Below are 23,448 nucleotides of genomic sequence, written 5' to 3'. Positions count from 1 at the left end.
CACCAAAGCCCCAAAGCTTTTCCCCCAACAACAGAAAACACAGCAAAAGAAGATGTCTAATTTCATGTTTTATTGTTTTCACCCTGGGACACTGGCTTCACCTCCTCTCATATACCTGATGCAGTGTGTGTGTGTGTGTGTGTGTGTGTGTAAATGAATTTAAATTTAAATTAAGTTTTCAGAATCATTTGAATGAAACTCTTGCACATTATCTGTATAACGTCTACATATCATATTATATTATTCAACATCTATGCATCTTATTGTGAAATTCACCCAATATATTTAATATATATATATATCATATCACCATATATATGTACTTATATATACATATAACAGTCTATATATGCATAAAATGTCAATATCTCCTTGTACTTGTACAAATACAGATTTTACATCCTTGTGCATTCATTATGTGGCACTGCACTTTAACTACATTTCTCCACAAACAATATTTTCTTAGTGAAAGGAAAATATTACGTACATATTTTCAGTATTTTTAAAATTTCTACCCTATTGCCTTTTTTATTCTGTCTCCCTCATGCTGACTATCTGCTGCTGTAACAAGTCATTTTTCCTCAGTGTCGGATCCGTAAAGTTTTATCGTACCTTATCTTATCTTAAGAACATATTCAGTCTAACACATAAAGAATGACACACAAAAACATGGGCATGAACAAATACAAAATAAAATAACATTAGAGTTTGCTGCACATATTTCACTAATAATACAACTGTTGTTCATTTAGTCAGTGTTTTTCTCATATGAATGTTACATTTTTTCCCCTTTTCTTTTTTCACACACTTTTTTCATGCAGTGATCGTTATAAACCTGCCTGTTAGCTTGACCTGTATTAAATCTCCAGAGCTACTTCAGAATTATTCCTTGTCATTGGGCGGCTGTGGCGTAGAGTGGTTGTCCTTCAACCAGAAGGTCGGCAGTTCGATTCCAGTCTTCCCCATCTGCATGCCGAAGAGAGCTTGAACCCCGAATTGGCCTTCATAGAAAAAAAAAAAGTGCTGCTAATAGGTGCCCTGTATGAATGTGTGTGTGAATGGGTGAATGGCAAACTGTACTGTAAAGCACTTTGAGTGGTCATCAAGACTAGTAAAGTGCTATATAAATACAAACCATTTACCAAATCATTCATGAAACAGTTCTACAATATACTGTCACTTTTTTATTGTTTGTGTACTGGATGTTGCCTGCAGAGATTTTTATAAACAGTCTATGAAGCAAAGTTAGAAAAATATGTGTTCATCCTACCTGGTTTATCTGCAGTGATTTTATAGTCAAGGTTTTTATAAAATGAAACAGAATATCTTCATTACTGTTTATGTGTGTGGTTTATGTATGAGTTTGAATAAGTAACTGAACTGGTGTTATTTTTTCATACAATGCATATCGGCTATTCCAGAGGTCTGTGAAGCAACTGATCTGCTTCCTCTGTTTAAAATATGCCTCCCGTTTTGCTTTTATGTAGAGGGTTGGTTCCTCCCTGCTCTCTCCCAAGGCTTGTTTATTTCTTTCTTGTTACAATTTAAAACTATTTGGGGCAGTACTGGAATGGGAAACCCTTTACTTTGCCACAAACCATGATTCCTTTGTAGGAAATCCCCCGTGAACACACCACACTCCATGTATTAATATAAATAAAAATAGATCTGTATATAAATCTGCAGTCTATGGTACTTACTTTAGATCCTGGAGGAGTAGTGTTGCATTTCAACCAACACCAATTAGGGCCCATATCTCTCCCATATGTCCCTCCCTTCTGGAGCTCCTTATCTGAGGAGGTTTTGAAGTCATTGCTTATAACATATTTTAATTGGAAAACATTTTAATACCTGGTTTTTAACTGCTTTTAACAGATGCTGTTTGTTTTAAATATTTCTTTCTTATTTTTGTTTTGTCGGGCGTTGTTTTATTCCATGTATTTTGTAAAGCACTTTGTAACCTTGTTTCGATAACTGCAATAGAAATAAGGTTTTTTAGAATCCATTGTATCAAACCATTTTCTGAAGCATGCGATCAATTCAAAAATCTGGTTCATAAACTCATAAAATTAGCAAAAATAATTAAATATCCAGCTGATAAAGACATGTTGAGTAAGAGTTCAGAACAATCCAACTCAGGGGTTCTTCAGTTCAACGATGACACAAACTCAGAGGTGATTCCATTTTATTCATGTTCACACTAACCTCATGTATAAGATAGTAAAGCCTAAACAATCAGGCCTTCAGACATTCCCATTTTGAGCTACACGTCATCATGACTTGTACTTAAAATAGAGAAAGTGCATATTATGCTGTACATCTACATTACATTTAGAATGATTGCCCTTATATGATTTAACAGATCTGGGGAAAAATGTCATAGGATCAACAATAATATCTTCCCAAACCCAGATGAACACATTTACTGCAGCTGATCAAGACAGAAGGATTAACAGTAATGATAAACAATCCACCAAACTTTCTCTTTGTGTAAATGGAGTGTGGTCCGGATACAGAAGAGGACCAAAAAAAAAAGAAGAAAAAGAGTCAAACAAACCGAAAGAAAAGGAGAGTGAGGAGTGTGTGTGTGTGTGTGTGAGGTGTGTGTGGTAAATGCAGGAAAGTGTTGTGAGTCACCAGCAGGACAATCTAACAATATGTCCCTTTGCCCGGGTCCTGGCCATCCAGCTACCACAATGAATGCTGATGAGCTCACTGCCATGACAACAGAGCAGCCTCAGAGGCCACAAGGTTACTTGAGGAGTGGGGTGACGTAGCATGAGGTTTTCTGTGCTTGGGGGTGAGATGGGGTTAAAGCCATTGAATGGAAAGAAATGGGTGCGGGTGCAGCTGCAGTTTTTCATGCTGTTAATGCTTTTAAAGCCTACGAGTGATGCAAACCCCAAGTTATATCAGAGCTACTGTGTGTGGTCACACTCAGAGTCAGTAAAACACATTATTTGTTAGCATGATACCAATGATTTAGCAGGTGTTTGGACATATGAAATATTTGGGAAAAAACATTTAAATATTTCTTTCAAGCAAAAATACGAAACATTCAACTGTCCAAACACTTTTTTCTGACTTAATCATCAATCAGGAAAAAACTGGAGGATTAATCAGTAAGAAAATATTATAATTAGTTGCCGCCCATATATTTACAACCACCAAGGTTTATGGTTGTTTGTTTGTCTGTTAGTTAGCAGGATTACACAAAAACTACTGGACGGATTACCATGAAACTTGCAGGTTGTGGTTTGGGTCAGGGGAGAACCCACTCGATTTTGGTGCAGATCCAGATAAGAGGTCGGATTCAGGATGTATTCCCCTACTTTCTTTCACATTCTGAGATAAGGTCTTAAGATCTGGCCCATCTAGGGGACTGATACTTATGGGTGTGTGAAATGTGGTGCAGATCCAAATAATTGAATTTAAATGTGTTTTCTGTTGGGAACTGTTTGGCTTTGGCGGAGGTATGTACTCTAGTGTCATTCTATCTCTGTCTTTATTGTTTCAGGTACCATTGGTTTCCATTTATTTTCATGTAGAATGAAAAGCTATTAGTGGACACTATAAATTAGTTTGAATTGAATTGAGTCGACACAACTCAATAAGGCAAATGTTGAGCTCAAACTGAAACAGTTTCAATAGAAACTTAAGAGTTGGCTGAAAGAGAAAACTACATCCAAAAATCTGTGTAGAAGTTTGCATGACTTGAGGTCGAGATGCTAAATGTTATTTTACTATAAGGATAAATTCATCCTTCTTGTCCATCTAAAAACATCAGCTGATCAAAAGCACCATAATGTCCCATTTACAAAGAGGCAGAGGATAACCTCTCCTGAGGTCAGAGGGGGTAGGGGGTGTTAGATAAAAAAAACACAGTCTATGGAGAGCTGCATCTTTAACCGGGATTATTTGCTAATGGAGCGAGATGGTGGGTGGATTAGGACAAACACATGATTCTCTGCTCTGCCACGTGACCAAAAACACTGTTAGTGGAGTTACCAAACATCATCGACTCAGAGGAGTCAAACGTAAACATAGAATAAGTCGTCTACAGCCTGGCTGTGTACAGTGGATATGGATCTGCTGTCAGGTTAGCAGGTCATCAAACACATCACTCTGAGACATCTGTCCCAAAAGTGTCTGTTGTGGTCTTTTATGGTAAATGATTAATTCTCAAGATGTCTGTCTTAGTCAGTAGGAATTTTTTACATCTGTAAAAGTTTTACAAGATAACCTTGACTTTACAGTGAAAAAAAACAGGTGGAGAGAGGAATAGCAGAGATGCCCATGACAGGGATGTCTATGGGGAAACAGAAATAGAAATGAGCAATTGCCCAGCCTTACTGACAGATACTGGGTTGTCCTTGTGTGGGCAGACTATTCAGCATCCGACTGTGCTGCCACTGCAGAGCTCATTTAGTGGGACAGTATCTTTCAGTATTTTTGTAAACAGCAAACACCAAAATCTGCAGAAAACAGCAGAACACTGATGTAGGGGTCACTAATTACTTCCTAATCAGCAGCACAATGAATTTAATATTGCAAAGAAAATCTAAAAGAAGCAACATATTACTCAATACTTTGAATAATCTCTGAATTGGTGTGAAGAAAGTGAAGATGAAGGAAACGACAGAGAAACAGCTGATGATGGAGAAGAAGCAGAAGCAGTAATACTTTAGCAGGGTTAAGCTTCAACCACAATCATGGTACGCTGTTAACACCCCCTCTGCACGGCCCCAAAGGCGACTCTACGTCTGATCTAGTCGTCTCCTTGGTGACACAAACACTAATCCCTCATTATGGGTTGTAGGCTGTAGCTGTGTTTTTTTTATTCCCATATCACACCACTCCAAACGGAGCAGATTACTGTAATCTGGGAACACTGGAGCAGACAGATTAGATTAAGCTCATTACACACATAAAATATGGGGGAAAGGGGTTAAAACACCTCAGTCCACTGGTTAAACACACTTCAGAGCAGGCTCACACACGCACGTGCACACATTTTGGTCATCTATGGCAGCAAAAGACTCTTTGAGCTGGTGTCAGTTACAGCTCTAACCAACAATTCTCAGTGGAAAGATGGAAATATAAAAAAATTGGAGTGGAGTGGGAGTAAAATCTGTAAAGCTGTCCTTCAGAAGCTGTAGTGTCTTTCTTGTTTAAGTGCAAATAAGCCTGCCTCTCCCTTACCTCTTTAACACATTACATAATATTAGCTTTAATTTGTGTCCCTTTGTCATTGCAGGTTTGTTCTCAGCTATTGGGGCCGGCGACCAATCACAAGAGACACAAGTTATATGAGGGAATTAGCAGGTTGGTTCATGCAGTTGTCATGGACATGAGCAGATCAGAGTCATGCTAAACAAGCTTACAGTACCAACCGTAGTGTTGTATGAGAGTGTGTATCGAATGAGACAGAGAGAGATGAAAAAAAAATAAAACAACAGTCCTCCAGCCAAGTCCCTGCTCCCTTTTTCTCCTCTTATCCAGCACGTTTCCTCGTAAGTGACTCCAGCTGAAGCAGAGAGAAGAGTCAGTTTAGACATTATAAATGTGCACATGATGACGATACAACATGCTTTATATTGAGAGTTCAAAGCAGCTCGTACCTCAGTCTCTACCATCTTCACCCTGCCAAGTGCATCCTTGGCAGCATCCTATACAAAAAAGGAAACCGTAATTTTTACCCAAGTGAGCGACAACAGTAATATCCCAGCAACAGTGAACCCCGCCCGTGCACTCACTCTGTGGCCTTGGCTGGAGAATTTCTTCACTGAGTCAGCAAGTCCTTGGACCAGGCGCCGCAGCACATTTTCATATTCTGCACATGTGGTGAGGGGATATGTGGGTTATGTGCTTTACAAGTGGAGATGTGTTAGTGAAGTACATACCAGAGCCTGACCAATTTATCAGTTGGCTGAATCTTCCACAGACATATCAGGATCTGCGTTTATGTTTGCTGATATTTAACAGAATAAACAATTCGAAAAATATGTGCATTCATATTTAACTTTTACAGAAAAAACGTTTATCTATCAATCTTATATTTCCAGAAAACTGTCGGTCTGCGGAATGCACATCTTGAGAATCGTTTATCTTCGGTTCAATTTGGTCACGCGATATGTTCAATATTAATAAACTTTGAATAAACAGGCGACTATCACTCTGCAGCAGCAATGGCTGGTACTAATGAATGTAAGTGAAGTTGTTGATCACGACAACTACGCCTTCACGATAATGGCAACGACAACAGATTCTCCAGTTTGGGGTTCTGCGTACTGAGTGGAGCTTCACTGAACTTTGAATAAACAGGTAGAACAGCTCTTTGTGCAGCAGCGGTGATGCAGCTTCAGGGTTCCGGTCCCGCAGCAGGTTACTTTTACAGGCCAAGAAAACAGATCATTCCAAACACGAATGATTCATTCCAAAACAAGTTTAGAAAGGTCGCTGTACTAGTTTTCTTAATTCAATGCTATATTTTTGGTTGTATTAGTGTTTTCTGTTTATGTATAGGAATTTATAATACAGTGTATGGTTAAACTGTTAAGTATTAGGTCTCAATTACATTTAGGGTTTAATAACAACATCTTAGGAATCATTACCATATTGGTTTAATGTTTATATTGCTGATATATCTGTATTTCTTTTAACTCCCTAACAGTGGTATCATCCCCCAAATATCAATATCGGTCAGGCTCTAGAACATACTCGTGTATATTCTGTCTGTCTGTGTGTTACCTGTCAGCAGAGCAGGAGTGGCTCGCTCCAGCTGTGCTTTCTGCCACTGCAGTCTGTGTGTGACCTGTTTGTGTTGATGGATGAGGTCAGACGGAGGGTCCTGCCGATTCTTTCGGTACTCTGCGATCTGAGAGACAGGCGAAGTGACTGACAAGTCCTATGTGCCTTAAGCGTTACGAGCATTATGGAAGAAAGAAACTAACGCACACACATAAACACACAAAATTACCTTCCTCTCCACCCGATCCCTGTCATAGTTGAGGAGGCTGAAGCTGTGGAGTTTGTACTGTGGAGGAGAGTTGTTGGGATGACTGCTCCTGCTGCTGCTGCTGCTGCTCACTTCATGTCTGGGCTTAGATCGAGGAGATGGAGCCTGGTACAAACACACACACAGACTTAAATTCTTGTGTCAATGTTATTCACTTTGTTACTTTTGCATGTATAGGCCTTGTGAAGGGGGCTGCAGAAAGATTATTCTCTATATACATATTACTCAGATGGCAGCAGCTCACATTATAAAGGCTTGGTGATCCTCGAAAACAAACAGCCACATTTGAAGGGAGGGGAATAGCCTAATGTCATGAGTTTCAAGCCAACCCCCAAGAAAAATGTCAGAGTGAGCCCATACAGCAGGAAAATGTCTGGAGAATTCACAGCGAGCAAGTGGGTGAGTTGACGACATTTATAAAATGCGCCAGATGCAAAAGTGAGAAAAACTAAAAGACGAGAAATATCTCAGGATGAAAAAGAGGTGCATTACACGTTGAAGATGTAGACAAAGATTGGAAAGACAAAGAGATTCAACAGGCTCGGAGATAAGGGCCGACACCGATGTGCGGTTAACAAGAAGACGTGCTATCCACAGTAGAATTTAAACGTCACGTTCTGTCTCCTGCATGCTCTACCCAAGTGCCACAACTTGGCTGAATGTTCCAGACATTTTCCTGTTGTGGTGAAAATGTCTGACCCAGACAATCTCTTGCCGCGTTCTTCATATGTGAAAGGCAAAGTCTGGAAAATGTCTCCATCAAATTTCTGGAGCTTATGTCTGATAACGGCTAAAGACAGAGATCTGCTCTGCATTAGTTCCCTCCCATGGTCGATTAACATGCAACTCAGATGAACGGCGAACTCTACTCACCCGCTCCTTTTGTTTCTCTGGAGGAGAGAGGGAGGAGACTGGAATGAGTACGAGCCACTTCTCTGTCACTGGTGTGACATCAACTCCAGATAAAGGCTCTCTGATCTTCACCTTCACCTCCAACTTGCCGCCAGTGGTTTTACGTCCATCCATCACCTATGAAACACATCCACACCGTCACCCAGATCACGTCAGTACATGCGCGTATGCATTTGTGTTTTCACTGTGTTAACACTTACGTCTATGATCTCTCTAATGTCACAGTGGTTTTCTAGAGCCTCTAGCTTCAGCTGAGCTGTGCCCACTACTTTGTCCGTCTTAAACAAGCCTCTGTCGACACAAGGAGGAGAATACAACAGGCAGATGAAGGAAGATAAACAATGAAGCTTGTGTCTGTGGTGCAGCAAAGCAGTTGTGGTTTTTACCCTTTATGGACGATTTCAAACTTGATGCCTTTTGATTGGACTCGTTTAAAGCCTCGATGGGAGCGGTTGATGTTGAGTTTGAATTGCTCTTTAAACTCGGGGCTGTTGGTGTTCCTTACTGTGCTGGTTTTGTCTCTCTGAGCCTCCTCCTACATAAACACACACATATAAATGCATTTATTAAAACACAACTAGATATAAACAGAGTGAAACAATCCATGATCTCTTCTTACAGTGAGAGAAATTCTTACCGCACTGGGGAAGGGAAACTCGAATTTCACACTTGCATCCAGTTCATTAGCTGAGACACCTGAAGGCAGAGAGTGGGTGTGAGCACACATCCATCTGACACCTGACTTCCTGGTTATTTTGAAGACGTGCTTACCTGAGGGAGCTGGCAGATTAATGCCTTTGACTATGTAGAGCATCAGGTCATTAAGTGTCAGGTTGGAGTAGCTCCTACAGAACAAACACAGGAGTCACTGCCATTCAGAGGCGACATCATGAGTGACAGACAAACAGTCGGCTCCAGACTTACTTTTAACATTGGTTGCATCGGTGCACCTAACTTTTTCATTTAGGTGCACCACCACATAATTTAGGTGCACCCACAATTTTTCAAGGCATCTTTTGGCACAGCAATAATACACCTATTATACGTTTCTTGACGTACAAATCGATTCGATTTCGGATTTGATTTAATATCCATTCAGTTCAGGATATTACAGTTTACAATACCAGTTTTGACTGGATATGAAAGAAACTAAAGCTATAAACTGTGCAAGGAAACATCTCACTTGGTGTATTATTACAAATATCAAGGTCGGACTATCACGATAACAAATTTTGTTTGTTCCAGAAATCTTTGCGACAAATAATATTATTGTCATCATTGTGAAACCGTCTGACACTATTATAGTATAATAATGCAAGTACAACCTTTCAAAGCGCAACACACTTAATTCTAAAGAATGTTCAGTCTGACATTTGAATTAGAATAAAAAATATTAAAATATCCTAAATAAATAAAACATAAACCACAGACAACCGAAACAAGAAATAAAACGGACTCTCTGGTTCTGTTACAAAAATTGCTCTGGAATAAATGTTTAACATTTGGCACAGGATATATGTTACCAGCTCAGTAAACAGAATGGTTATGATTGAGATGAGCTTTTAGGTTTGTATTGTATTAGGTTTGTATTCCAGCCTTTCCTCTAGGATTGTGTGTGCATGTGTGTGTGTGTCTATCTGCGCGAGCAGGGTTGTTGATCACACAGACATCCCATTCATTTAGTTATTAGTCAATGATGTTGGATGAACTCTGGATGGTTTTGGTCACTTTAACACTGATATCCTGACTGTGCACTTCGCATGTTGTGTGTAGCAGAGTGCGCACAAAGTTTTGAATTTTTTCAGTGTGATTAAATACATGTCTCTGGAGCGAATCAAACAAAGTAAACTTCAGTACTGTTAAGGTCCTGAGTTTAACACTAACCTGTGTTTAGTGTTGGTGTTTATTGTTAAAGTGGGAAGTAAGCGCAGGTCGGAAGGAGTGAGGACAGTCAGACAGAGACTCTGACAAAGTACAAACCAATCTAGCGTTAGTGGTCCGTCGCGGAAACCCTGTATCAAACAGTTTTAGTCACCACTGTTCGACATACATCGCCTCGTTCAACTCCTCTTTTCCCTCATCTCTCTTCTCGTGTGTCAGTGGGAGAAATTAGTGTGGGCGGGACCAGCCTGTGTATGTGAGTGTAAACTCTGCAGAGGAGATGAGGAAGTGACACAAAACCATCAAATACAGTGCCACACCAGCTAAATGTTTGGCGCACCGGTCCGACCAAGGAACATTTTTAGTCGCACTTCACAGATATTTGGTTGCACTCTGGAGCCCTGGAGTGACTCACTGCCACAGTCACCTGGCTGTCAGGATGTGATGATGCTGGAGCCAAGTCACTGAGTCACAGTGAGTCACTCTGATTCATCTACAGCCTCAGTCGGGGGAAATCATTCCTTCTGGTAATAGTAATAATCATACAGTTATTCCAGTGTTCAGCTACATGCTGTTGGTAAAAAAGTAATTACCTGATAATGGCTTTATCAAATGTTATGGCAATCCATCCAATAGATGTTGTAATATTTCAATACAGGCTAACAATGTCAACCTGTCGGGGGCAATATAAAGACGTTTTCAGTCATGAACTCCAGAGGATGTCCGCAGAATTGGGTTCGGACTTTCTCCGGAGTTTGCCTTTCACACAGGAACAACGCAGCAGGGGATTCTCTGTTCAGACGTTTTAACAACACAAAAATCTCTTTGCATCTGCCCCATGTTAGAAAGGTCATCAACACACATTCTCGCTCCCAGTGAATCCTGCGGAGGATCTCCTGCTGTGTTCTCACGTGGGCTCATTTGGACATTATACAGACTTTTTACTTGGGGGCTGGCCGGAGAAAGGCCAGAGAAAGTCCAAAGGCTCAAACTCGGACATTTGCGTTCACACATACAGCCCCTCTGGAGACAGTCCGGAGGTTCTCCAGAGTTAAGTGCAGGAAAACAGCTTTTGAAACATCAGGGACCACAAAAGTCAATTAAACTCATCTTTGAGGGCTCATGAATGTTTGAACAAAGCTTTCTGGCAATTCACTAAACAGTTGTTGAGATTGTCTATTTTGGATTGAAGTGGTAGAACGACAGACACACTGAATGACAGACTGACTGTCATCCTCAGAGCTCTGCTGCTAGATTCACTAAAAATGACTGACTTTAGATCTTCCTGTCCAAAGAGGATGTGGCTCTGGGGGTTTAATCCCTGGCTCTTCCATTCTGCGCCCCCCCAATAGATAGACAAAGCGATGCATATTGAAGTGCTGTATGAATGTGTGTGCAAATGGGTGAAAGTGACTTGTACTGTAAAGCTCTGAGTAGTTGATAAGACTAGAAAATGCATTATAATCTAATATAATATTATACAATATGAAATAAAACACATTATGTTTTGTTGCTGACTTGAAAGAATTGAAGGTCCTCTCCTCTGTGTGGCACTTGGGGACTGGGTGGCCTTTGGCGTGGGCATTCTTTAGTATCTCTATGTACTTCACACACTCCTCAGCTAGCTTCTCAAACCTGGTGAGAGACAAACATGGTCCTTACACACAAATTCTCATACGTACATGTACACATATATAAATATATAAATACTGAGATCTAATACGTATGTGTGAAATTAAAATATGTTGTTTCCAGGTGCAGAGCCTGCAATAATGTGTATGATGTGTGATAGTTCAATGTATGTGAAAATATGTGGGAAAATAAGTGAAGAAGTTTAAAATATGCAGTGTGACATGAGAAAAAAAAATAAAAAGACTGAATGTCTGTGTGTTGCCACAGAAACCGTAGCAGAAAAACGAAGCTCTTGAAAAACGGTGAAGCACTTAGCTGAAAAAAATCAATTAGTACATTAAATGAAGATAATTATAAACATATATGACTCCAATAAGTAATGTAGGGATTAAAATATCCAACATCTGCTTCTGAAATGTGAGAATTAGCTCATTTGCTGTGTCAGTAGGAAAAAAATGTTTCCTGTTTCATTCTGATGTTTGTGGCTAAAAATAACAGGAGTTAAATTCCATCATTGCTGCAGAGAACATCCATATAAAATGAACATAAATACAAAAGGTGCAAATGTGAAACATCTCTTACTTCAGAGCCTCAGGTATATTGCCCACTTTTGTGAACTGCTGGGAGGAGCTCACACATTTCTGTAAATTGAGATACACAACAAAAGAGGGTGTGCATAAGAAAACAGAAAATAACCAGAGAAAGTGTCATACAGATCAATTGTGATACAAAACTAAAAAGCTGCACAACTAGAAAAGTGACGAGCAAACTTCAAGGCAGTGCTCATAACCATATGAACATCAGTATAAACTGGTCACTGATGCACAGCAAGATTTAGAGGGTGCATTTCTGTATGAAATGTGCATTTGCTGACCTCGTGCTGCTTTCGTAAAAGATCCATAAGGCCGTGGTACTGTTCACTGGAGCGAGGGGAGACGGGGGACGTACGGGAGCGAGACAGAGAGTACTGCTCCTCCGGGGCATTCGGAATCTGTCAGCAAAGAGACAAAAACATTGGAGACATAAAACAATGACACTCTAAGAGAACACTAACCTCTGTGGCGAAACAGATGGGATGTTTGAACCTCCTCATTTTTGAGAAACTCGGCTCCAGCTTGCACCAAAATTTAATCAACACGTCCTCCATTTCCTATCTGTCCACGAGAAGTTATGAATATCAAGGTCTGTGCTTCCTGACCAACACACAGACAAACTAACAGAGGCACCAGCTTAATATTCCTGGTTATTACATTGTAGGATTGAGTCACAGAGAAATACATACGTTTTATGAAGCAAAGATATTAAATAAAAGTGAAGCAAAATTAAAGAATATCACAAGGGATAAGTGGCAGCTATATAAAAATATGCAGATAAACACACACACACACAAGGTGAGAGCACAATGAGCTCAGAGGTGTTTTGATTTCACCCTGTTTCCTTCCTCCAGTCTGTCACATTTTGCATTGACACAGCTCCTCATGCATTCAGTGGCTCCTGTGACAACACACACACACACACACACACACACACACACACACACACACACACACACACACACACACACACACACACACACACACACACACACACACACACACACACACACACACACACACACACACACACACACACACACACACACAGTCTCTTCTTGTATGTTACTAACTGGCACATGAGAATGAATTTATAACCTTGGTGGCATCAACAGGGAGGCCAGACTTGGCAGCATTGATCATGGGGTCCAGACCCTTGGCATTTCTGAGGTGCTGCGCTGCTCCCGTCATGTCCTACAAAACAACCCAACGACAGCAGACGAATCAAACCACAGCCAAAAAACATTTGTTCAAGCTTTCAATGAAACAACAAGCAGCTGCAGTCAAAACTTCTCCATTAAGACTATCTAGTGTAAAGAAAAAAATATTAAGAAAAAAAAAAAATCCACCACACCTTCATCTGTTTGGAGCGCAGAGCTGCGCGCAAAAAACCCTGTCTCCTTAGCAACAGGAAATCCACTTGCTGCTGGGCTACAAGTATATTTAAGAGAAAAGGAATCGAAGCTGTTACACTTTTTGCACATTCTGTATGTTTAGGCAGGTATGAGTGCACAAACCCACACCATACACACCTTTATGTCCCAGTTTCACAGCTGTGGAGCCTCCAGGGGGCTGGGGAGCAGGAGACTTAGCTTTCTGGGCAGATGGGCGCACTGCAGGCTTCAAAGAGTGAAATATAAGGTTAGGATCACGAGACAAATGTGATGAATGAACAGATTTTTAACTGTTGCTGTTGTTTGTCTGTTAGCAGGATTACACAAAAACTGCTGAAACTTGGAAGACTAGTCCAAGTTTTTCATTCATGTGAATTTCTCAAGAAATAATTCATGGATCTTGATGGAAAAAAAAAAACAGGCATGTTAAGGGGACTGACATGCCTGACATGTCCTCTTAAATTCAGCAATTGAATTTAAGAGGACTGTTGGTGTATGCGCTCTACTGAGTGACATTCTTGTTGAATATTGATCTCTTAAAATCTGCTTCAGCTTGGGGAATTTGTGAGTTTGAATTAACATTTCAATTATTTCAAAACAGCTTCATATTAAGTCTTCATTATCTTTAACACTGTTTCTATATTAGTATATTTGATAACAGGCACAAAGGTGATGCAATAGGCATGGGGTCCAGCCAAGTAAAAAGAATAACCTTCAACAGAATCTGACGTGACAAACAATTAAGCCTTTTCAAGTTTGGACCAAAGGCCAATAAATTCTTTGGCTTAACAATAACAATTTGTTTGTTTCTGTTTACCTTGGCAGACTCTGTTGGAGTATCATCTTCATCATCTTCTGCATCTGCATCCTGATTAGCTATTTTCATAGCTGTTTCCAGGACACCTATGAAGTTCTGCTGCTGACTCCCCTCTGAGCCCTGAAGTGGCGGACAGCCTAGAGGAGCAACACACACACACACACACGTGTAAACACAAAGTTTACGATATGTATGCGCATCCTGGAAGCAAATCCTGAAACACGCCTGGATTCAGAAAGTTACCTGGCGGCACAGGAAGCTCGGCTAAGTTGACTGGCCGTCCAGCTTTATGAGCTTTGATGGAATCCTGGTATTGCTGTTAAGAAAGGATGAGATGATAGATCACTCATTTATATCAGTGTTGTGTCATAATCAGTGAATGCCTTAATATATATTATCCATATTCTTTCCAAAAGATTGATGAGCTCCAATTTGAAATATATTACCCCATTAAATGTGTCTTTCTTGCATATAAAAATAAACATAACAAATTAACAGTACAATACTGAGAGAAGGTACAAAAGCATAATTCCCACATGAGAATATCAATATTATCAATTTTCTTCCACTACAACAAATAGAAATATTGTACATGACTCACAACTATTTTTGTCTTTTATTTTACGGCCTTGTCTCCATGCTTTAATTTAATTAATTTACCCTACCTAAGTCGAAGGGACCAAATGTTCCTATTTTTTTGCTAAGGTCTTTTCAGAACTTTATTTCAGGTCATTCTGGCAGTTGAGATGAGCAACAGTAGTAGTCAGAGTCAAAGCAGCAGAAGGTATCTCCAGTCAAAATAGAGTGAGTCACACCAGTTATTTTGGGACATGAATCAAACACACCCCCAAACAGCAGCACAGAGCCAGGTATATATTATGCATTGTGGGTATCTGCATTTAAGACAATATCTAATCCCTTACTACATTTAGTTTCAGCTGCCCAGTACAGTATTTTTTCGGAAACCACATTTTAAGGTCTATTTTAAGTGGATGGTGTTATACCTTGACAATTCGTTGATGCATGCGCGACTTTCGATCGTCCCCTTTGCTCTTAGCGCCCTCTGCTGCTGACTTGTAGACATCCAACCTCTGCTGCAGGGCTTCTGCCAGACTGCTGGGAGCAGGAAGGTCTTCATACACAGACACACAGACACACAGACACACAGAGACACACACCTTTCACTTTTAAATTCAACTTCACAATTTTTTTCATTTGCACTATGCTAAGATGTCAGAGGTGGGATCAGAGCTACTGGAGTCTAGCGGTGTGCATCTTCACTAGCCTCACGATCCAACTACGATTCAGCAGTCAACGAAAAATATGTGATTGTGAAGTAAACTTCATGTACTGTTCAGGTCCTAATCGTGAGTCTTACCTGCCGGGGCCACACTGGTAGGAGCAGGAGCAGCAGGAGCAGCTGGTTTGATGGAAGACTGAGGAGGAGGAGGTGCACGGTGTTCAACTAATACGTCTCCTGCAGATGATCAGAGGAGAGTAGGACATGGAACATCATTATTATCTTACCAGGTAAACAAGAAATAAGACTCACAGTAACAAACAGCCAGTTAACACACAAAGGCAGACGACATCAGCACAGACATCTCTTTCCTTCAGTTGGATCCAACTTTCAAGCTTTGACATAATTTGTAATTCACTACATTTATAAAAAGCTATTTCTAAGTTCAGTGTTTGATTTGGTTGTCACCCACCATTTATCTCTGTAAGAAAATAAGAGTTTAAGTCAACAATGTAACCTAACTTGTCCTTTTAAGAGATTACACTAACCAGGAGGGGGAGGTAGTAAGCTCAGCTCTACCGGTTCACCTCTGTCCATTTCCTCCACCAGCACATCCATCTTCTGCAGACATGGAGGTCAGCTTATATAAATCAACTTTCTCTCACAAGCCTTGTACATAAGCAATATACTTACGGAAAAAGATTTATTAGAGCGATAAAACTGACATCGGTTGTGTTACCTTGGCAGTGAGGTAGAGTTTTTTGGCCCAGTCAATGTCTCCGCTCTGTTTGGCATTTATGGCAGCCATCTTGTACTCCCTCTGTCTGGACAACACTGCCCGTTTCAGCTCTGAATTAGGTGAAGAAATAAAGAATGATGTGGTGACTGTTGTTTTGGATAATGGTGGTTACTAAATAAAACATCAATACATTGATATAATATTATTAAAGCGCTTTTTGATAATTAGCTAAAAGTATTGAATTTAATAAAGAAAAAGAAACAACTATAGTAAACTAATCTGATGTCATGAATGACTCAATATGGATGAGTTTATAGTGTCACCCCATCTTTTCTCTCATACAGTACATGGAGAACACAGTAGAGGAAGGTTGAACGGACGTCCACAGAGGACTCTGTAACTCATATGTTTTTACCAGAGTGCTGTGCATCAGGCTGGCTGGGTGTGAGTGGAGAGATTGCAGGGGTTTCTGGGGTGATGGCAGCTGCAGGCATTTTGGGCGGGGTCAGAAGGAGCGGCTTCGTATTAGGGGTTGTTGGCGGAGCCTCCCTCAGAGGCTTCTGATTGGTGGGTAGGGAGGGCATCAGTGCTGGCTCTGGCAGTTCTCGTTCCTTGACTGATTCAGACCCTGCAGGGACATTGGTTTTTCCACCGAGAGCAACGGGAGGAGGCATCTCTTCCTCATTGAATGGTTTTCCATTCTTGGCAGATGTTAACATGGACTGTAATGTCTAGGTTTGGAGAAGACAGGAAACATGAACATGTCTTCAACATTACAGAAAACTAAAATGAAAAATGTACCAATGTTAATTCTTACATTCATATAAAAACACACAATTTACCCAAATTTAGAAACTTTAAAATATTTAAATTGAGACAACTTTTGATTTATACTAGTGACCTTCCTTTTACCTTTAACCCGCGGTCGTATCGCCGAACTTTGCTTGTCTCCCCTGCAGCCTTGGCATTAGAAACGGCAGTCTTGTACATTTCAATACGTTCCAGCAGGTTAGCCTCCAGCCCAGTTGCACCAGTAGGAACAGCAGAGTGAGATGTGACAGTCCCTTTGGGGGCAGCTGGTGAAACAGCAGGGGGAGTGGGAGCTGGTTCCTCATCCTCCTCCAAAACTTCATTTAGCTCTGCCTATGTTCAGAGACACAGAGATGTATACAGGTAAGAGGAAAATTCTTAAATTGAAAACAATGCAAGAGCTAAGCTTAAAAAACATTATACTGAAGTGGAATAAACAAGGTTCGGTTTGCATTTTACAATTTATAAGATGGGATTTAAAAAAACAAAACAATACATTTCCAAAACGTGGCAATATCAAGTTTACTATCATACAGTACATGATAAAGATGAGTAACAAAGTAAGACCATTGTGATATTTTACCAGCAGATCTTCATCATCAAGATCGTCATCCCCTATTTCTTCGTCATCCATGTCTTTCATGCAAAGGGCTGCCATTCGCTCGATTTCTGCCATGTGAACAGGAGCTGAACATAGACAAATAAAATCACAATGGGCACTAAACCATACACACTGAATATATTTTTGGAGTATAAGCATATAAACAAGGCAAACAGAGAAAAACTGTGGGTTAATCTACGAAAGAAATCCGGCTCTGTACAAACCTAGAGAGACTAGGAGACTCATTGTTTCTTTCTCACCTTTCCCTTCAGCTTTCTTCCCCTGTGGTCTCCCTCCTCCACCCCCGATCAGATTCAGCAGCTCTGCCTCCAGGTCTTCATCGTTGCCCTCATCATCCATCCCGCCGTCCGGGGACAGGTCAAGGAGCAGCCCCATCTGAAGATAGACACAAGGACAGACAGACAGCCACAGAAAGAGAGAGAGAGAGAGAGAGAGAGAGAGAGAGAGAGAGAGAGAGAGAGAGAGAGAGAGAGATGCTGAGTCATACCTGTTGTTGACATTAAACAGTAGATATCATTCACACATCTCATCATCAGACATGAAGGGTGTTACCTGTTTGGCTCGAGCTGCCCCTTGACCCCGGGGACGGGGGTTCCGACTGCGACTCATGGACTCTCACCACCTACAAGTGAACCAGGAAACAAGGAAATTAATTAAAGCCAATGGAGGGTAAACTACAGTAGAGACGAGATAAGCGTCGAGTTACGCAGTTTGTCACAATCAGCCCCTTTTCTGCCATTTTGTGTCACAATTCAAACAGTTTTAAGTGCTTTGTATCGAGTTAGCGCCTCTGCTCGTGTTAGCTAACAGCTACAACAACACAGTTCTCGTGGCTTATGAGTGCACAGACACGACCTGGTCCGCTTCACGCACCGTGTTGTCAGTGTTGCAGCGGGGTCGAGTCGGTTGTTCTGCTCGAGCACTGCTCAGAAATAAGAGCAGAACGCGTAGATAGATGTCGGTGGACCGGTGTATACTCCAATGTTCGCTGCGAGCTGTCAAAACAAACACGGCAAGCTGTGGAATTCACTTCCTATATTCCGTCTCCAGTGGCAACGCACGTCGCGCTTTACGGCTAGACGACACACACTCCCGCCACTGACGTAAACCCCGACGTAACGCTGCGCCTCTGAGGTCCAGGTGAGTAATTGTGGGAAAACTACAAAATAGAAGTGCACTTCTGTCCAACACTTTCCGAAGAGTTATTAAATCAGCGTCAATTCATTGTTTGAAGAACAGCAAGTCCACACCTGCAGCATCATCGAGTAAGTGTGTTTTCCTTTTATGTGAGCTAATAATAGAATACATAAATATATTCACTCCAATTATTCGATAGTTAGCTTTAAGCTAAACATTAGCCATACCAGTGGGGGAAAGTGTTTTAGGTCGCTATATATCACATTTTCCATAGTCTTATATTTTACCTTTGACTCTTGCACTGTTTTCACTCTTTTTAAATACTGAAATACATTTGAGGTTTTAAATAATATCTGGTCCGGTGTCAGAGGCAAGAGAATAATCACTGGGCAAGGGAATTAAGTACAAAAAATGATACTGGATACTGGATCCCTAAATTTCCCTCGGGATCAACAAAGTATCTATGTATGTATGTATGTATGTATCTATCTATCATCTATCAATCTATCTATCTATCTATCTATCTATCTATCTATCATCTATCTATCTATCTATCTAAACATTTATTAAATGACCTTCTTTTGGGGCATTTTAGGAAGAGGAGATGGCCAAAGGGAAAGGGAAGACTAACAGCAGTGGTAAAATATGTTTTTTCTCAAATAATATGGATCTTCAATCAACTCACCAAATTACTAAATTTGTGTGTGTTCCAGGTATTACTCGTGTTGTTGTGATGACCTAAATCTGTTTACACAGTCACATTATGAGGACTTATCTTCCTTATGGGGACTGAAAGCTTGTCCCCGGACTTGTGTTTTTAAGGTGAAGACATGTTTTAGGGTTAAGTTTAGGTTAAGGTTAGGTTAGGGGTTAGGGTTAGGCAAGTAGTAATTATGGGTAAGGTAAAGGAAATCAATGTAAGTATATGTTAGACAGTCACAACTGAATGTGTGAGTGCGTGTGTTGTTTAGATTGAGAGTGAAGCCTCTACAATGATTCCCCATCACAGTCGTTGAGTAACAATGAGTTGGTCCTTCTGTATCAAGGCAGCACTGCTCAATTAAGGTCAAGGAAGCGGGAACGATCAAGAGATGAAATCCCTCAGACTGATGATGTCCAGGCTCCTCTTAAACAACAGGTGATTTATGTGATTGAGATTGAACCATATTTCCATTGCATCAAGGCAACGTTTTGACAAATCATTCTTTTCAGGACACAAAAGAAGACAATACATCTGTCGTTGCTACACCACAGCTTCCTCAGTGCCTTCTGCAGGAATGTGCCATGATTACACATCAACAGGATCAGGCAGCCGAACAGCCCTGTCTCACCAAACAAGATGAATCCAAAGAGGATAAACTTGCAGGAAAACCAAATACGTGCTTGAAAGATGTGACGGTTAAAGCTTTTGAAGGGCAACAAGAGTCTGCTGTCACCACTGCTTCTGAGCTGGAAGGCTGTGGAGTCCATTCTAATTATGATACCAGCAAGAGTGAAATGGAGGAAGAATCTCCACAGAACAGTATCAGACCTCCATCTCCAACAGGCTCTGATCAACCCCAGGTCTTCTCGCCAACCTCGGAAGAGGGGGATGGATCCTGTGCAGCTACTTTGGAGAAGCAACTGGATTCCAAAGAAACCTCTCAGAGTGATCTAGAGAAAAACCACGAAACCAGCCAAGAAGATACATGCACCATGTGCATGGCTGATGTCAAGGAAATCACAAAGGAGGCAGCGGTGGGAATACGAGCCAAAAAAAAGCGAAGGATGGGCATGTGTGGCCTGACAGAGAAGGAGCGGAGTCATTTTTTACAGACACAGAAGCGTGAAAATGAGCAGGGCGGAGTGGAGGAAGTTGAGAGGAAGATTTGTAGTAATGCAGCTGACCCTGTGGCTCAGGATAGGATTATATCTTCACTCTTAGTTCCATCCTCACTTCTCTCCATCCCTGTCAATAGTATCGCAGAGCAGAACCCAGCAGAGACACTGAAGTCCAGTCGCTGTGGAGTGAACAACAGGTCAGCATCATGTTGGGAGGAATCCAAAATTCATTTTTAATTTAACTTCCAACCACAAATACTCTATTATAGTAACAGACGTAAATGTAATTTGTTGCTTCCTACTTGGATTATAACATTGCTTGTTAACACACAGGGCAGACACTGAAGTCCATGTCGCTGTCACAACCTCAGATGGGACCAGTGCTGTGTGTGACCCTGGCAGCTCGGAGGTAAAGAGCTGTGAGGCTGAGAGAGGCACGGAGCCTGGTCCAGAACAAACTGGTGAGCCAGAGTCAGGTCCACTCACAAAGGACAAAGTGTTGGAGCATTTGGTGAACCAGGAGCAGCAGGAACTCGAGGAAGGTACAACTGTGGTTACGACCGAAACACCTGAGAAGCAAAGTACAGACGGAGAAGATAAGTCGACAGAGGCAGGTGGTTGTGCTGCCATGGGTTCTTACATTAATCCAGCTGAAAATGAGGAAAGTGAGAAAAAGAAGGCGACTGCGGGTCTTCAGGTGCAAAGAGAGACCGAAACAAGTGATGAGGTAGAGGAAGAGATGATGGTTGATGCCAGTGGTGGAAGCGACGAAGAGGGAATCTCATCCACCGTCACTGGGCCTGGAGGGTTTAACTGTGGTTCTGTGGAGCTCAGTGAAGCTGCAGTGACGCCTCCTGGCAGGAAAGACAGTGTGAGTGGTGGGGAGGGGACAAACTAACACAAAAACTTGTTTAGTGAAGAGTCCAGAGAACATGCTAAATGTTTGCTGGCTCAAGTCTTCTGATTGTGAGGGTTGGCTGTACTTAAAAACAAAAATCATATCCACTGTTGTTGGGACAAAACAACTAATCTGACAGCATTATGTTGGGCTCTCTTTGTTATGGAGGTCTTTTGACTTTTTCACAGATTTTCCAGATAATAATTCATGAATCTTGATTAAAAAATAAGCCATTTAGGGAAATTATATTTGTGGCTTGATTGAATTCAAGGCCACTATTGGGCCTTGGCAGAGGTATGCACTCCTCTGATTGCCATTCTAGTCAGTAGTAGTATTTCGCACTAAATAACTTATTTAAGTGAATACGTAAGATTAAAGCTCACATATACTGTATCGCTAGCTACTTGTGATTTACTGCACACAACAATCATTTTCATTATCAATTATTCTTTAGTCTGTCAGAAAAAAAGATTTTCTCATAATTGTCTGACAGAGTAAACAATCAATTCATTATAATTTATTAATTGTTCAGATAGTTGATCAGATAGTGGCTGCCTTAACAAAGAAAACAGATCAAACATACTGAAGGTTATTTTATTGGGTAACTTTTAACTCTCCAGTAATTGCAGATTTTTTTTTGTTTCCCACAGCATGATCTTAAATATGAACTCGCTCCTCCTACTGTAACCACTGCCCACACTCGGACCAGGGACCCCACTGAGGTGTTTGCATCTGGATGCTTAGATTACGTGTCGGACTCGCAGCTCAACACTATTGTTCTAATGTAAGGAAGCAGGGAAGAGGGTTTAAATCCCACAAAGAACGTCCAATCAACATGCAGTGATTTTAGATAAACATGTTTCATTTTATTACATTACCTCTGTTAAGGTTATGTTAGTCTTTTCGCTGGATAACACAAAAACTACTTAACTGTTTTTATTGATACTTTGGTGACGTTGGGGTTTGAACAAACTAAAAACTACAGTGCAGAATTGGTAACAAGACATTTTTTATCCATTCAACGTTTTTCTTCACTTTCATCCAGTGACGAGGAGGTGAAGGAGAGGGAGAAGACGTTTGGTTCCTCAGACAATCCTGAAGACGCCACAGACCTGATCTGTGGACTGATCAGGGAACTCTCCTCTCTAAAGTTAGTAACTGAAATTCTCCTTTTTTGTATTTGATCTATTTTCTTATTTTGTTGTTGTATTCAGTCCCTTTTTCTAACCTCTCTCTTCTTTCAAGAGACAAGCAGTTAAGTCCTGGCCACGGGATATTACGCTATGGCCAACTTTACTTACTTTAGTACAAAGGGAAATTTACTACTTTGCTTCAATACACTGGTCTACTTTAAAAGCAATGAACATATAGTGAAATAGTTTCAGGATGGATCTATGACTGACCGAGGCATTCTGGGGTTTTCTCACACTCTCCCCTCCTTACCTTTTATAGTTTCCTTCTCTGACATTCACTCATCATCTAACCCTTGACATCTTCAGCCTCCCTGTGATTCAACCACTATTATCAAACTGAGTCTGGTAGTTCACTTCACAAAACTGAGTCACAGCATTTCTCCTCTTTTCATCTTCTTCTAGTCAGAAGGTCATGGCCACACATCGGGAGCTGGAGAACCTACAGCGCGGCAGTAAAGCTTCGAAAAGCTCCCTGCATTAAGGACTTCAATGAGGTACCTGAGCTTAGCTTTACCCCAGTGGTTCATGGGTAATGAAGGAACTTGTGCCCTGCTACAATCCTTTCAGATTTCCTTCTCACTGGCAGCTGGAATGTTCAGTTTATTGGCTGCAATGTTCTGGTTCTCCCCAAATAAAGCTTGTCATTGTTTTATTAAGTTACAAATCTGACTGTTATGTAAATGTAATATTTGGGATTATTCTTCCCTTCTTGGCTGTCAAACATTTTAAAAGAACAGAGAG

General features: G+C 40.9%; 2 protein-coding genes across 4 annotated transcripts; one reads left to right on the top strand and one right to left on the bottom strand.

Annotated features, from left to right (window-relative positions):
- Window positions 1-2,168: 2,168 nt before the first annotated feature.
- On the bottom strand, window positions 2,169-18,730 carry cc2d1a (coiled-coil and C2 domain containing 1A). Its single transcript, XM_035171417.1, has 28 exons — window positions 18,532-18,730; window positions 18,211-18,280; window positions 17,898-18,033; window positions 17,620-17,723; window positions 17,139-17,369; window positions 16,642-16,957; window positions 16,227-16,336; window positions 16,036-16,108; window positions 15,626-15,724; window positions 15,252-15,379; window positions 14,491-14,563; window positions 14,248-14,384; window positions 13,569-13,656; window positions 13,391-13,467; window positions 13,135-13,230; window positions 12,318-12,434; window positions 12,026-12,084; window positions 11,330-11,446; window positions 8,702-8,775; window positions 8,568-8,626; window positions 8,317-8,465; window positions 8,131-8,221; window positions 7,892-8,047; window positions 6,980-7,123; window positions 6,751-6,877; window positions 5,757-5,833; window positions 5,622-5,669; window positions 2,169-5,527 (listed from the first exon to the last, which is right to left on the bottom strand). Exons 2-28 carry the CDS (start codon window positions 18,265-18,267, stop codon window positions 5,495-5,497), a joined length of 2,976 nt encoding a protein of 991 aa, XP_035027308.1. The 5' UTR covers window positions 18,268-18,280; window positions 18,532-18,730; the 3' UTR covers window positions 2,169-5,494.
- On the top strand, window positions 18,700-23,371 carry LOC118118383. 3 transcript variants are annotated; one of them, XM_035171582.2, is made up of 9 exons: window positions 18,700-18,798; window positions 18,893-18,923; window positions 19,391-19,433; window positions 19,842-19,933; window positions 20,008-20,813; window positions 20,950-21,487; window positions 22,165-22,298; window positions 22,560-22,664; window positions 23,110-23,371. In XM_035171582.2, exons 3-9 carry the CDS (start codon window positions 19,400-19,402, stop codon window positions 23,186-23,188), a joined length of 1,788 nt encoding a protein of 595 aa, XP_035027473.1. In that variant the 5' UTR covers window positions 18,700-18,798; window positions 18,893-18,923; window positions 19,391-19,399; the 3' UTR covers window positions 23,189-23,371. The 3 variants fall into 3 exon arrangements, with proteins under 3 accessions (XP_035027473.1, XP_035027464.1, XP_047199202.1); XM_035171573.2 differs by having other exon boundaries at window positions 18,735-18,798; window positions 18,898-18,923; XM_047343246.1 differs by having other exon boundaries at window positions 18,788-18,923.
- The last annotated feature ends 77 nt before the right edge of the window (window positions 23,372-23,448 follow it).

The sequence above is a fragment of the Hippoglossus stenolepis genome, chromosome 2, assembly GCF_022539355.2.
Source record: "Hippoglossus stenolepis isolate QCI-W04-F060 chromosome 2, HSTE1.2, whole genome shotgun sequence".
In the NCBI taxonomy this organism is placed as follows: Eukaryota; Metazoa; Chordata; class Actinopteri; order Pleuronectiformes; family Pleuronectidae; genus Hippoglossus; species Hippoglossus stenolepis.
Note: the sequence above shows the minus strand (reverse complement) of the source record. Positions and strands in the feature narration are given on the sequence as shown.

Bases quoted from the DNA above. Each gene is read 5' to 3' on its own strand.
- LOC118118383 (XM_035171582.2), top strand. From the start codon at position 19,400: ATGGCCAAAGGGAAAGGGAAGACTAACAGCAGTG. The intron at 19,934-20,007 runs GTGATTTATGTG...CATTCTTTTCAG, and splicing joins AGGCTCCTCTTAAACAACAG to GACACAAAAGAAGACAATAC. The intron at 21,488-22,164 runs GTGAGTGGTGGG...TGTTTCCCACAG, and splicing joins CTCCTGGCAGGAAAGACAGT to CATGATCTTAAATATGAACT.
- cc2d1a (XM_035171417.1), bottom strand. From the start codon at position 18,267: ATGAGTCGCAGTCGGAACCCCCGTCCCCGGGGTCAAGGGGCAGCTCGA. The intron at 14,385-14,490 runs GTAACTTTCTGA...TTGCTCCTCTAG, and splicing joins CGAGCTTCCTGTGCCGCCAG to GCTGTCCGCCACTTCAGGGC. The intron at 5,528-5,621 runs GTACGAGCTGCT...TCTCTGCTTCAG, and splicing joins TGAAGATGGTAGAGACTGAG to CTGGAGTCACTTACGAGGAA.